This window comes from Tachyglossus aculeatus, chromosome 22 (genome assembly GCF_015852505.1).
Source record: "Tachyglossus aculeatus isolate mTacAcu1 chromosome 22, mTacAcu1.pri, whole genome shotgun sequence".
NCBI classification, from domain to species: Eukaryota; Metazoa; Chordata; class Mammalia; order Monotremata; family Tachyglossidae; genus Tachyglossus; species Tachyglossus aculeatus.
The window spans coordinates 3,167,017-3,179,566 of record NC_052087.1 but is presented as its reverse complement, the minus strand read 5'-3'; the positions used below and the strand labels follow the sequence as shown (position 1 = coordinate 3,179,566).

The 12,550-nt window shown below is 45.0% G+C and overlaps 1 protein-coding gene across 3 annotated transcripts in view; it reads right to left on the bottom strand.

The window, feature by feature from the left end:
- The window catches only part of EXOC6 (exocyst complex component 6), a 179,028-nt gene that overhangs the window by 88,642 nt on the left and 77,836 nt on the right, over positions 1 to 12,550 (bottom strand). For all 3 annotated transcript variants that reach the window (XM_038764352.1, XM_038764353.1, XM_038764354.1), the window contains exons 6-8: positions 11,778 to 11,982; positions 7,569 to 7,721; positions 4,786 to 4,854 (exon numbers count right to left, since the gene is read on the bottom strand). In XM_038764352.1, the coding sequence (XP_038620280.1) occupies positions 4,786 to 4,854; positions 7,569 to 7,721; positions 11,778 to 11,982 (427 nt within the window). The remainder of the gene's footprint in view (positions 1 to 4,785; positions 4,855 to 7,568; positions 7,722 to 11,777; positions 11,983 to 12,550) is intronic.

The following is a 12,550-nucleotide window of genomic DNA, read 5'->3' as shown; positions in this document are numbered from 1 at the left end:
GGCAATTAACAGGCAGTGTGGCAGAGGCTGGGGAAGGGGGCCAAAATGCAGGCACCATCTCCCTCCTTCTCCACAGCTCAACACTGGTCGGGGCCCGACATCTCTAATTGGATGCCCTGCGGAACCTCAAGCTTAACACGTCCAAAACTGAACTCCCCCGTCTTCCCAGCCAAGGCCTCGCCTCCCCATAGCTTTCACCACACCATTGACAATGCCACCATCCTTTCTGTCTCACAAGCCCACAACCTTGACTCATCTCCCTCCTTCAATCCCACATATTCACTTAGTCACCAAATCCCATCAGTTCTATCATCACATCTTTAAAATCTGCTTTTTCCCCTCCATCTAAACTGCTATCGACCAATAGGTGGTATTTATTGAGTGCTTACGGTGTGCAGAGCAATGTACTAAGCGCTTCAGAGAGTAGCTACAATACAGTAGGTACACCAGTCTGCTTGTACAGAGCTTACAGACAAGAAGAGGGAGACCGACATGAAAGCATATTACAGCTGGATAATAATAATAGTGGCATTTATTAAGCGCTTACTATGTGCAAAGCACTGTTCTAAGCGCTGGGGAGGTTACAAGGTGGTCAGGCTGTCCCACGTGGGGCTCACAGTCTTAATCCCCATTTTACCGATGAGGTAACTAAGGCACAGAGAAGTTAAGTGACTTGCCCAAAGTCACACAGCTGACAAGCGGCGGAGCATGGATTTGAACCCTTGACCTCTGACTCCAAAGGTCAGAGGTCTACTGAGATATGTATCTAGCTGGATATGTACATATATGCTAGAATGCTATCCAAGCACTTGCTATATTCTTCTTGTCTACTGCCTTAGCCTCCTCACTGACCTTTCAGCCTCCAGTCTCTTTCTTTCCAGCCCAGGCTCTTGCCAACATCATTTTTCTCAAAGAACTGTTCACGCACTTCCCCCCCACTCCTTGAAACCCTTCAAAAGTTGTCCACCCATCTCTGCATCCAATAAATTCCCCCGCTCTTCCCCTACTCTCTCGCTATCCGAGTTTAGTTGTCCCCTACTTAACCCGGATATGCACAGTGATTTATTTCAGTCTGGTATTGGCTCATTTCTATCTGCAGCACGTAGAAACTTCCATTGCCTTTAAGACACTCAATCATCAGTCTTCTCCCGCTATACATTAGCTCTCAAACTAACATACTCACAGTGTCTCACTCTCAATATTCCCACTTTTGACATCTTGTTCGCACCCCTTCCTCCAGCCTGGAGCCCCCTCCCACTTCATATCTGCCAGACCATGGACAGAGAAGCAGTCAGAGTCAGAGTACCTGGGTTCTAATCCCACCTCTGCCACTTATCTGGCTCCATGATTTTGGGCAAATCGGTGCCTCAGTTCCCTCATCTGCAAAATGGGGTTCCAATACCTGTTCTTCCTCCTACTTACTCTGTGAGCCCCATGTGGGACCTGATTACCCTGTATATAATGGCATTTCTATTCCTGTGCTTAGAACCAGTGTTTGGCACAGAGTAAGAATTTATCAAATACCACAATCATTATTAACCCAACGCTCCTACCTCGTCAAAGCTCTTCCGAAATCATACCTCCTCAAAGAAGCTTTCCTGAATTAGTCTCTCAGCTCCCCAAGTTTTATCCCTCAGCACTTTTACCCCAGCTTCACACCCATGTACTCAACCACGTGTAGCACTTTGGATACATACCCTATTCATTAAGTATTTACTCACCTTCATATCTACTTTCCTTGTTCCACCTGTCTGAAAATTGTTTTCATACCTAGCTGTCCCTGCTACAGGGTAAGCTCTTTGAAGAGTAGGTGTCATACCTATTCTCCCAAGGGCTTTGTACAATATTCTGTACTTAGTAGACGCTCAATAAATTTGACTGACTGATTGGCAGGGCTGTTTTAATACATCCGGTACTCCCCGAGGACACTCACCTGAAATGCGGATTTATTATCTGTTTTTCTGCCTCCTGTTCTCTCTCCTACTTAGATCGTGAGCCCTGTGTGGAACAGGGATTGTGTCTGACCTGATTATAATAATAATAATAATTACTATGGTATTTGTTAAGCGCTTGCTAAGCACCAAACACTGTTCTAAGCCCTGGGGTAGTTACAAGGTAATCAGGTTGTCCCGTGGGGGGCTCACAGTCTTAATATCCATTTTACAGATGAGGTAACTTGAGGCACAGAAAAGTTAAGTGCCTTGCCCAAGTGGAGGAGCCGAAATTAGAACCCACGTCCTCTGACTCCCAAGCCCGTGTTCTTATTTTGTATCTTCCCCAGAGCTCATAGAATAGTTTTTGACACAAGATGCACACAAACCGATCTGGGCTTCAGAAACCCGGGCTGAAGGTTTAAGCTTGAAAAGGCAAAAGGCCAAGAATCACAAAACGATATTTGGGCACGTAGTTGAAAACAATGAGAAGTCCATGATTGTTAGAGTATTTCTACATGGAATTTGGAGCTCCCTCTCAGGTATCTAGATTCTACCCTCTTCGAGCTCAGGAAATACAAGTGGGGAGCACTGTGGCCTAGGGGGAAGAGCATGGGCCCGGAATTCAGTGGACAGGGTGGGGATCAGCCTCCTCTCTGATCTCCCATCCTCCTGTCTCTCCCCACTTCAGTCTATACTTCATGCTGCTGCCCGGATCATCCCTGTACAGAATCGCTCTGGGCATGTTACTCCCCTCCTCAAAAATCTCCAGTGGCTGCCTGTCAACCTACTAATCAAGCAAAAACTCCTCACTCTCGGCTTCAAGGCTGCCCATCCCCTCGCCCGCTCCTACCTCACCCCCCTTCTCTCCTTCTCCAGCCCAGCCCGCACCCTCCACTCCTCTGCTGCTAACCTCCTCACTGGGCCTCATTCTCGCCTGTCCCACCGTCAACCCCTGGCCCGGAATGCCCTCCCTCCACACATCCGCCAAGCTAGCTCTCTTTCTCCCTTCAAAGCCCTACTGAGAGCTCACCTCCTCCAGGAGGCCTTCCCATACTGAGCCCCCTTTTTCCTCTCCTCTTCCCCATCCCCCCACCCTACCTCCTTCCCCTCCCCACAGCATGTGTATATATGTTTGTGCAGATTTATCACTCTATTTATTTTACTTGTACATATTTACTATTCTATTTATTTTGTTAATGATGTGCATTTAGCTTTAATTCTGTATGTTCTGACGACTTGACACTTGTCCACATGTTTTGTTTTGTTGTCTGTCTCCCCCTTCTAGACTGTGAGCCTGCTGTTGAGTAGGGAACGTCTCTATATGTTACCAACTTGTACTTCCCAAGCGTTTAGTACAGTGCTTTGCACATAGTAAGCGCTCAATAAATACAATTGAATGAATGAATAAATACGACTGAATGAATGAAATGAATGAATAATCCTGGGTGCGCCACTTGCCTGATCATCATCAACATCAATCGTATTTATTATTGCCTGATGTGTAACTTCCCACAGCCTGGGATTCCCAATGCCACATTTCCGGCATGATTTGGTCACCCTTATACCACACAGTCCCAGACTCTCGACATCCAGCTCTATGCTCGTTTATCAGCTGCCACAGCCAGAAAAACTGCCTAGTGCACTTTGGGGGTTTTATGGTATTTGTTAAGTACTTACTATTTGCTTGGTGGCACTGTATTGAACATTGGAGTTGACATAAGCTAACCAGGCTGGACACAGTCCCTGTCCCACATAGGACTAATGATCTTAATCCCCATTTTACCAATGAAGTAACTGAGGCCCAGAGAAGTGAAGTGACTTGCCCAAGGTCACACAGCACACACATGGGGGAGCCATGATTAGAACCCAGGTCCTTCTGAATCCCAGATTCATTCAATCATATTTATTGAGCGCTTACTGTGTGCAGAGCACTGTACTAAGCACTTGGGAAGTACAAGTCAGCAACACATAGATACGGTCCCTACCCAACAACTGGCTCACCAGATCCATGTTCTATTCCCTGGGCCACACTGCTGCTGTTTTGATAAACCTGAGCTTTCGGGCAGGAGCAGGAGTGAGTGAGGTCTGGATGAGGGAGTTCTGGGGACCTAGAAACAGCCCCATAGGGGCCACACAGGCAAATGACAGTTTCCAAAACACCGTACACTCCAAACAAAGGTCAACTTAGAGCCGGATCACGGAAGCCCTGTGGACTGAGAGGTGCCCCGCAACCATTTAGCCCTCTCCGTTGTGACCAGGAGGAACAGGGATCCAATCTAGGCTTCTTCCTGGCCCTCAGCACCAACCTCTTCCTATGACCCCTCCTGTAAAGGCTGGCCAGTTAGCCTGCTGCTTTCCCAAGAGTCCCTGCTGCCCCTTGTTGGGGACCAGGGAGGAAAGTGCTGCAAAGGGGCAGCCTTGCAGAAACCAGGAAAATCTCATTATATTTCCCGACTCAATGACCTTCCTGCTTATAATAATAATCATAATTTTGGTATTTGTTAAGTGCTTACTATGTGCAAAGCACAGTTCTAAGCACTGGGGAGGATACAAGGTGATCAGGTGGTCCCATGTGGAGCTCACAATCTCATTCCCCATTTTACAGATGAGGTAACTGAGGCACAGAGAAGTGAGGTGACTTGCCCAAAGTCACACAGCGGACAAGCCGTGGCGGCGGCATTTGAACCCATGCCTGGGCTCTTGCCACTGAGCCATGCTGCTTCACATAAGAGACATTAGAAACATTTAAGGCAGCAACAAAGCAGATTCACACCTGGTGAGGCTCCTGTCTATATTTTATGAGTGTGCAAAAATATTACAGTATCATTTTAAAAGAACTAAAAACACTTACCAAAACGGAATAAATGTGCAAACATCTGTATACAGGGGAAAAATCGACAAGATCTTGAGCTGTTAGCACCTGAAAGAGACAAATTGATTTTATAATATCATTCTGGTAATCGTTCAGCCGACCAATGGGCATTTATTGAGCACTTTCTGTATGAAGACCACATTATTAAGCGCTTGAGAGAGAGTAATACAATTGAGTTGGTGAACACCATCCCTGTCCACAAGGAGCTTATGGTCCAGAGGGGGAGACAGACAATAAAAGTAAACTACAGATATTGCCAGAAGTTCTTTCATTATATTTTTAGGAGAATTGGGGTAAAGTTGGGTGTGTGCCTAGAGATGTCTAATTCCAACACCATCAAGTATTGCGTGTAAGCAGCTAAAGCTCTTTTGCTTGAACCCAAAGACACCTTCAATTTCTGCAACTCTTCATTGTTTTTCCAATTACCCCATAACCAAGGCAAGGGGTCTGCCTTACTGCATGCTGGGAGAGCAGTTTAAATTGTTTTGTACAGAATTAAACTTAATACTTTTTTCAATTATGGCAGGAAATAACCATGGTCTTTTTTAAACACTTACTGTGTGTCATTTATTTAGATATGTAGATTAATGCCTGTCTCCCCCTCTAGACTGTGATTTCACTGTGGGTGGGGAATGTGTCTGTTTTGGCATTGTACACTCCCAAGCGCTTAGTACAGTGCTTTGCACATAGTAAGCGCTCGGTAAATACTTTTGAATGAATGAACATACTAGGCACAATTATTAAAGTGCAAATCAACGTCCTCCACTAAATTTGTCCACTGAATTACACTCCCTCACCCTCTGTCTGCCCTGCTGTTGACTGAGCACCAGACTGACTTTGGCCACTTCAAATACATCCTTGCTTATTACGTTACTCTCTCTCTTCCCAAAACCACATTACTTCACCTTCTTAAGTGACTTTCAGTGGCAACCTTGGCCCCTCCTACCTCACCTCGCTACTTTTCTCCTACAACCCAGCCCACACACTTCATTCCTCCGCTGCCAATCTACTCAGTGTACCTCGATCTCCTCTGTCTTGTGGCCGACACCTCACCCACATCCTGCCTCTGGCCTGGAATGCCCTCCCTCTTCATATCCGACAGACAATTACTCTTTACTCCTTCAGAGCCTTTCTGAAGGCGCATCTCCTCCAAGAGGCCTTCCCTGATTAAGCTCTCATTTCCTTTTCTCCTACTCCCTTCTGCATTGCCCTCGCAGTTGGATTTGCTCCCTTTATTCACCACTCCGTAAGTCCTACTTACGCACACATCCATAATTTATTTATATTAATACCTGCCTCCCCGTCTAGACTGTAAGCTCATTGTGGTCAGAGAACATGTCTATCCAACCTGTTACACTGTACTCTCCCAAGCACTTAGTACAGTACTCTGCACATAGTAAGTGCTCAATAAATACAACTGACCCCCACGCCCATTGCCCGCCCGTTATTCCAGAACTTTAACTCCCACCTGAAGCTCCTGTTGTCATTATCCTCTCCCAGATCTTGCCCCAATGACCATGCCAATTTGTAGACAAAAGTTCCTCAATGTCTCCCCCAAACTTCCTCAACTCCCTTCCTCCCCCACATCCACTCTCACATCCTTCCCAACTGGGTCTCCAGAGGAAATCTTGACCCTGCTTTCAAAAATCTCCACCCATCACCTTCTGAAGTCATTTGTGAGGTGACTGAAGTTACTCTTCCTCCCTCCCTGACTGCCATTTCCATTCACTCCCTCTTTCCGGGCTTCTTCCTCTAGTCAGTAAGCTCACTGTGGACAGGGAGCGCATCTCCCAACTCTGCTATACTGTACCCTCCCAAGTGTTTAGTACAGTGCTCTGCACACTGTAAACGCTCCATAAATACTGATTGATCGATTGCCTTCAATCATGTTAACATTCATTCATTCAATCATATTTATTGAGCGCTTATTGTGTGCAGAGCACTGTACTAACATCTCACCTCCATTTAAAAAAAAATCCTTTCCAGATCCTTCTGCACCCTCCAGCTATCATCTCCTCTACCTGCTCTTATTCCTGTCCAAACTCCTCCAAGTGGGAATGGTCAAGGACGGAGGAGTCAACGTAAGGGTCATTCCCATTCAGGGAAGAATTATTATCATTCTAACCACTGTCTGTTCTCCAGAGCTGGGGTGAGTGGTCTGGTGGCACCAATGGGTTTGGCAGGCTGGGGACGTGGAGGTAAAAAAAAAAAAATTACCTGAAATACCTGGACTGTGATTACAGTCCTTCTAGACTGTAAGCTCGTTACGGGCAGGGAACAAGTCTGCTAGTTTTGTTGCATTGTACTCTCCCGTGCTTAGTACAGTGCTCTGAACATAGTAAGCGCTCAATAAAAAACTGATTGATTGACTTTCAGGCCTTATACTGCAGACTCTAGAACCCTTGTCAATTCCTCATTTAATATTTACTGTATGCGGAGCACTGTACTAAGTGCTTGGGAGAGTACAATACAGCAGTAAACCATCACATTTCCTGCCCACAATGTGCTTACAGCCCACCAACACCCTTCAGTCCCTAGGGTCCCCACACACACAAACTCAAAAAAGAGCAAGGGAACAGGTAATCTTGCCCCCCAGGGATTCCAATGGGGTAAAGGGTTCCTGAAATCGACATGTGCCAACATCTTTAAGGAGAGCCCAGAAAGGAAAACTGGGCATCCGGAACTCTAGGGCACTCTAGAAGGGGGGTGAAAGGAAGAATCCTTCCTTAATCATGAATGACTTGGGAAAGAAAACCACTCACCTCCTCTTCATTGTCATCCTCTTCCTCAAGAGCTTGCTTTGATGGGACCTCTTTTCCTTGGTCGAGAATTCTACTATTAGTATATACACTTCTCCCACAAATTATATTGGTTTGGGTCTGAAGAACACCATTCAAGATTTTCTGCTGCTGGGCCTAGTTCAGAAAAAGATAAAGATCCAAAGCAGGTTATTTAAAATGTTTCCATAAGTTTGGGATTCAACCAAAATATTCAGTAGAATTTCAAGTCAACATTTTCAGTTCAGCTCCAATATGAACAAGCAATTTTCCTTGGCATTTGGCTGTTCTGATGTACAGCTTTCCTTACCAACAGCTGGAAGTTCAATCCCTAAAGATCCCCCAGATTGGCATGAAGCAGTGTGGACTCGTGGATAGAGCACGGGCCAGTCAGAAGGACCTAGGTTCTAATCCCAGCTCTGCCACTTGCCTGTGTGACCTCGGGCAAGTCAGTTCACTTCTCTGTGCCTCAGTTTCCTCATCTGTAAAATGAGGATTTCGACTGTGAGCCTCATGTGGAACAAGGTCTTTGTCTAACCTGATTAGCTTGTATTTACCCCAGCACTTAGTTCTGTGCCTGGTACATAGTAAGCGCTTCACAAATACCATAAAAAAACCCTACAGGGGTGATAGGTGAGATTAAAAAATGTGTTCTTATTCCCAGACAAATTCAACTGTTGGGAAGCAGCATGGTCTAGTGGAAAGACCATGGGAGTCTTTCACGGGCATGGGAGTCAAAGGACCTGGGTTCTAATTCCAGCTCTGCCACTTGTCTGTGTGATCTTGGGCGAGTCGCTTCACTTCTCTGTGCCTCAGTCACCTCATTGGTAAAATGGGTATTAAAACCGTGAGCCCCACTTGGGACAGGGACTGTATACAACCTGAACCAGCCTGTATTTACCCCAGTGCTTAGTACAGGGCCTGGCACATAGTAAAGAGTTTAACAAATACCACAGAAAAAATCTGGACAACCAGGACAGTTTATGGAAGGATGGGATTAGAGAGTCCATGGCCTGTGTCACATAGGATCTCTCCCTTACTTTTAATGGTTTGGGGCTTTTTTTAATGGTATTTGTTACACGCTATTTGTCAGGTACTATATTAAATGCTGAGATAAACACAAGGGGGACACAGTCTGTGTTCCACATGGGACTCACACCCTTAATTCCCATTTTACAGATGAGGTAACCGAGGCACACAGAAGTGAAGCGATTTGCCCAAGGTCACACAGCAGACAAGTGGAGGAACTGGGATTAAAACCCAGGTCATTCTGACTCCCGGGCCTGTTCTGTATTTTACCGGATTCCCACTTCTTACCAATCTGGGGGATGTTCAGGAATTCAGCTTCAGCTGTTGGTGAGGCAAGCAGGATAGACACTAGGCCACACTGCTCCCGAATGGTTCTCCCTATGGTCATGTCTACATCCATATGCTTCCCTCTCATGCAGCAGACAATCCACGGACCCCAGTTTCTTTCCAAAGACACGGCTTCCCTCACCCTCTTCTCAGATGGCTCATCTATGTCTCCTAGCAAGGCCACGGTTCAGGGAAAAGGAAGCTGGAGAAGAACGCAGAGCTCTGGGAGACTTGTTCCTAACATTGCAAAGCATAGTATGAGAGGCTACAGAGGAGCAGCAGGGCCTAGTAGATAGAGCACGAGCCTGAGAGTCAGAAGGTCACGGGTTCTAATCCCGGCTCCGTCACTTGTCTGCTATAGGACCTTGGGAAAGTCATTTCACTTCTCTGTGCTTCAGTTCCCTCATCTGTAAAATGGGGTTTAAGAGTGTAAGCCCTATGTAAGACAGGGATTATGTCCAACCCTAAAATCTTTTATCTACCTTAGCACTTAGAAGAGGGCCTGGCACACAGTTAACAACGTGGCTCAATGGAAAGAGCCCGGGCTTTGGAGTCAGAGGTCATGGGTTCAAATCCCGGCTCCACCACTTGTCGGCTGTGTGACTTTGGGCAAGTCACTTCACTTCTCTGGGCCTCAGTTACCTCATCTGTAAAATGGGGATGAAGACTGTGAGCCCCTCATGGGACAACCTGTTCACCTTGTAACCTCCCTAATGCTTAGAACAGTGCTTTGCATATAGTAAGCACTTAATAAATGCTATCATTATAACTATTATTGTTGTTATGCTGGGGAGAGGGTGATGGTGGACATAAAAAGTGGCAGAAAGCTACACTTCTTCAAAACTGTACAAGGTGAGAGCTAAATGGTATTCAGAATATTAAGCTTGCAAACTCAAACCCACGACTGGTAGGGAAAAATCTCTGCTTCATAGAATTAAGAACCAGGGCAAGTTAATGACCTTTTAGTGCTAGGGGAGGTTTGGGGCTATGACAGTTCTCAGGCACTGTGAGAATCTATATAAGCAGATGTGGACCTCTTCACACTCCTGACAGCCAAAGTCAGAGGGCAGCCAAATCCCACCCCCATTTTCTCCTGATTTTCCTCCACAATCTCCTCCCTTCACCTCTTTCACCCACCCAGCCCAGTCTGCTGCCCTTCATTTCAGTCACTATGATGAAGAATGAGTACACCGTAAACTCAGTACGTGAAAAACTCATTGTGGGCAGGCAATGTCACTATTTATTGTTGTGTTGTACTTTCCCAAGCGCTTAATACAGTGCTCTGCACTCAGTAAGTGCTCAATAAATACAGCTGAATGACAAACAGAACCCATCTTCCCTCCTAAACCCACGTATCCTCCTGCCCTTTCCATCCCAAATCAACAACTCCATCATTTACCTGGTCCCCAGATCACATAATCCTGGTTTTTTCTCTGTCTTTCACCCACATTTACACTGCCTCTTTATCCTGCTAGGTTTTTTTCTTCTCTCTACAATATTACCCAATATCAGCCCTTCTTCTCCACTCTTACCAATCTGCACCAACCTCTTGTCACTTCCTGGCAGTATTTCAGGGGATGCAGTTTTTCAGAGTCAGTCAAGGAAATAAATTGTGTAAGAAAATATGCTCACAGAAAAGACTGGCAAAAGAAAACCACGAGAGAAAAGAAATAAACTGAAAAGAAAAGTTATACATATAACTGTCTAAAGAAAAAGGCAAAATATCATTTTTCTCAAATACAATATTTTCAGTTATAAAGCAGCAGGTGTGATCTTCAAGACCTTGCATTACAGGCAAAATTGTGATATAATAAATGATGAATGAATAATCAATTATTATTATATCACAATTATCACAGATTCAAAGGCAATTAATATAATAGAGTAGAAGATACATGATTTAAAGATCCCCCATGACTGATATCTCTCAATAAAACTCCTCTGTTATTATTTCCCATGCCAGTTGAATGTTTTCATCCTTTCCCATCTTTACTTTTTTGCCGTATTAAAGGTGGCAAAGTTGCTAAACAACAAAGGAATGAAAAGTATTGTATGAAACAAAACAATATGAAACAATACAGCTGAGACAAAGGCGGGAAGTGTAGTCTTAGCTCACTGTGACAGTGAATGTGCCTATAAACTCTGTTGTACTGTACTCTCCCAAGTGCTTAGTACAGTGCTCTGCACACAGTGAGTGTTCAATAACTACCACTGATGATGATGATGATGATGAAATGAAGTCTAACAGGATCCCACCTTGACCAAGAGCAGGGTGGATGGACCAAAAACCATGTCTTCCAGATTCACTTGTGCCAACTGGTGGATCGGGTTATACCTAGAAGACATGTTGTGGGAAGAATGTTCCCTCCAACTTCTATCATGCTATTAATAATAATAATAATAATAACAATAATAATAATGATAATAGTGGAATTTGTTAAGTGCTTAGTATGTACCAGGCACTGTACTAAGCTCTGAGAGGGAATACAAGCAAACTGGGAAAGTCCCTGTCCCACACCGGGCTCACACTCTTAATCCCCATGTTACAGATGACATAACTGAGGCACAGAGAAGTGAAGTGACTTGCCCAAGGTCACACAGCAGACAAGTGGCAGAGTTGGAATTAGAACCCATGACCTTCTGACTCCCAGGACCGTGCTCTATCCACTAGGCATGCTGCTTCTCCATGCTGCTGCTTCTGCCATCACCCAAACTCTGCAATGAAAACACGTGTTCTAGCAGAATCGACCTCACGGTGACATGTTTACACAGGAAACCCAGAATCCCACAATGAACAGAAATGGAGACAAGTACAAACAGAGTTAATTTTCATCTCACCTGTTTCATTGCCGTTTCGCCTATCTTGTCGGAATGCTTTCGAATACTCTCTAAAAAGTCCTTGAGGTCGGACATGGAAATATCTTTTATTTCAGCACGCAGTTTGGGAAGATTTTCTATCATTATCTGACAAAAGCGGTATTGGCTCACCAAGGGGAAATACGTGTTTTCTAATTGTTCCATAGTTTTTAGAGCGGAGTAATACCTGTAGGATAGTTGAGAGAGAGAATAGGATGAAAATAGCTTTCCCAATCAATAGCAAAAACTGATAGGAACTCTGTTTTGTTTTACTCTGCTAACAGTAAACTCTCCCTCCACAGGACATATAAATCAGAAGGCATTCTACCCTCCCTGGAACCTTTCTCCCCCAACTCAATATGGTGGGTAGCACTCTGGGTGCCAGAGACTGTATCTAACTCTCAAACTTGTATTCCTCCCAGCACTCAGTAAAGTGCACACAGCATGGTGGTTAATAAATGTCATTATTGCTAATAGTTACTTGGGCTTTCTCCTCCATTAGTCATTATTATGGTGTTATCCTTGACTTTTTTTTCAACCCCATGTTCATAATAATAATCATTATGGTACTTGTTAAGTGCTTACTTTGTGTCAAGCACTGCTCTAAGCGCTGGGGTAGAGTCAAGTTAGGTTGGACACAGTCCCCGTTTCACAAAGGGCTCACCCTCTTAATTCCCATTTTAGAGATGAGGTAACTGAGGCCCAGAGAAGCGAAGTGACTTGCCCAAAGTCACACAGCAGACATGTGGCGGAGC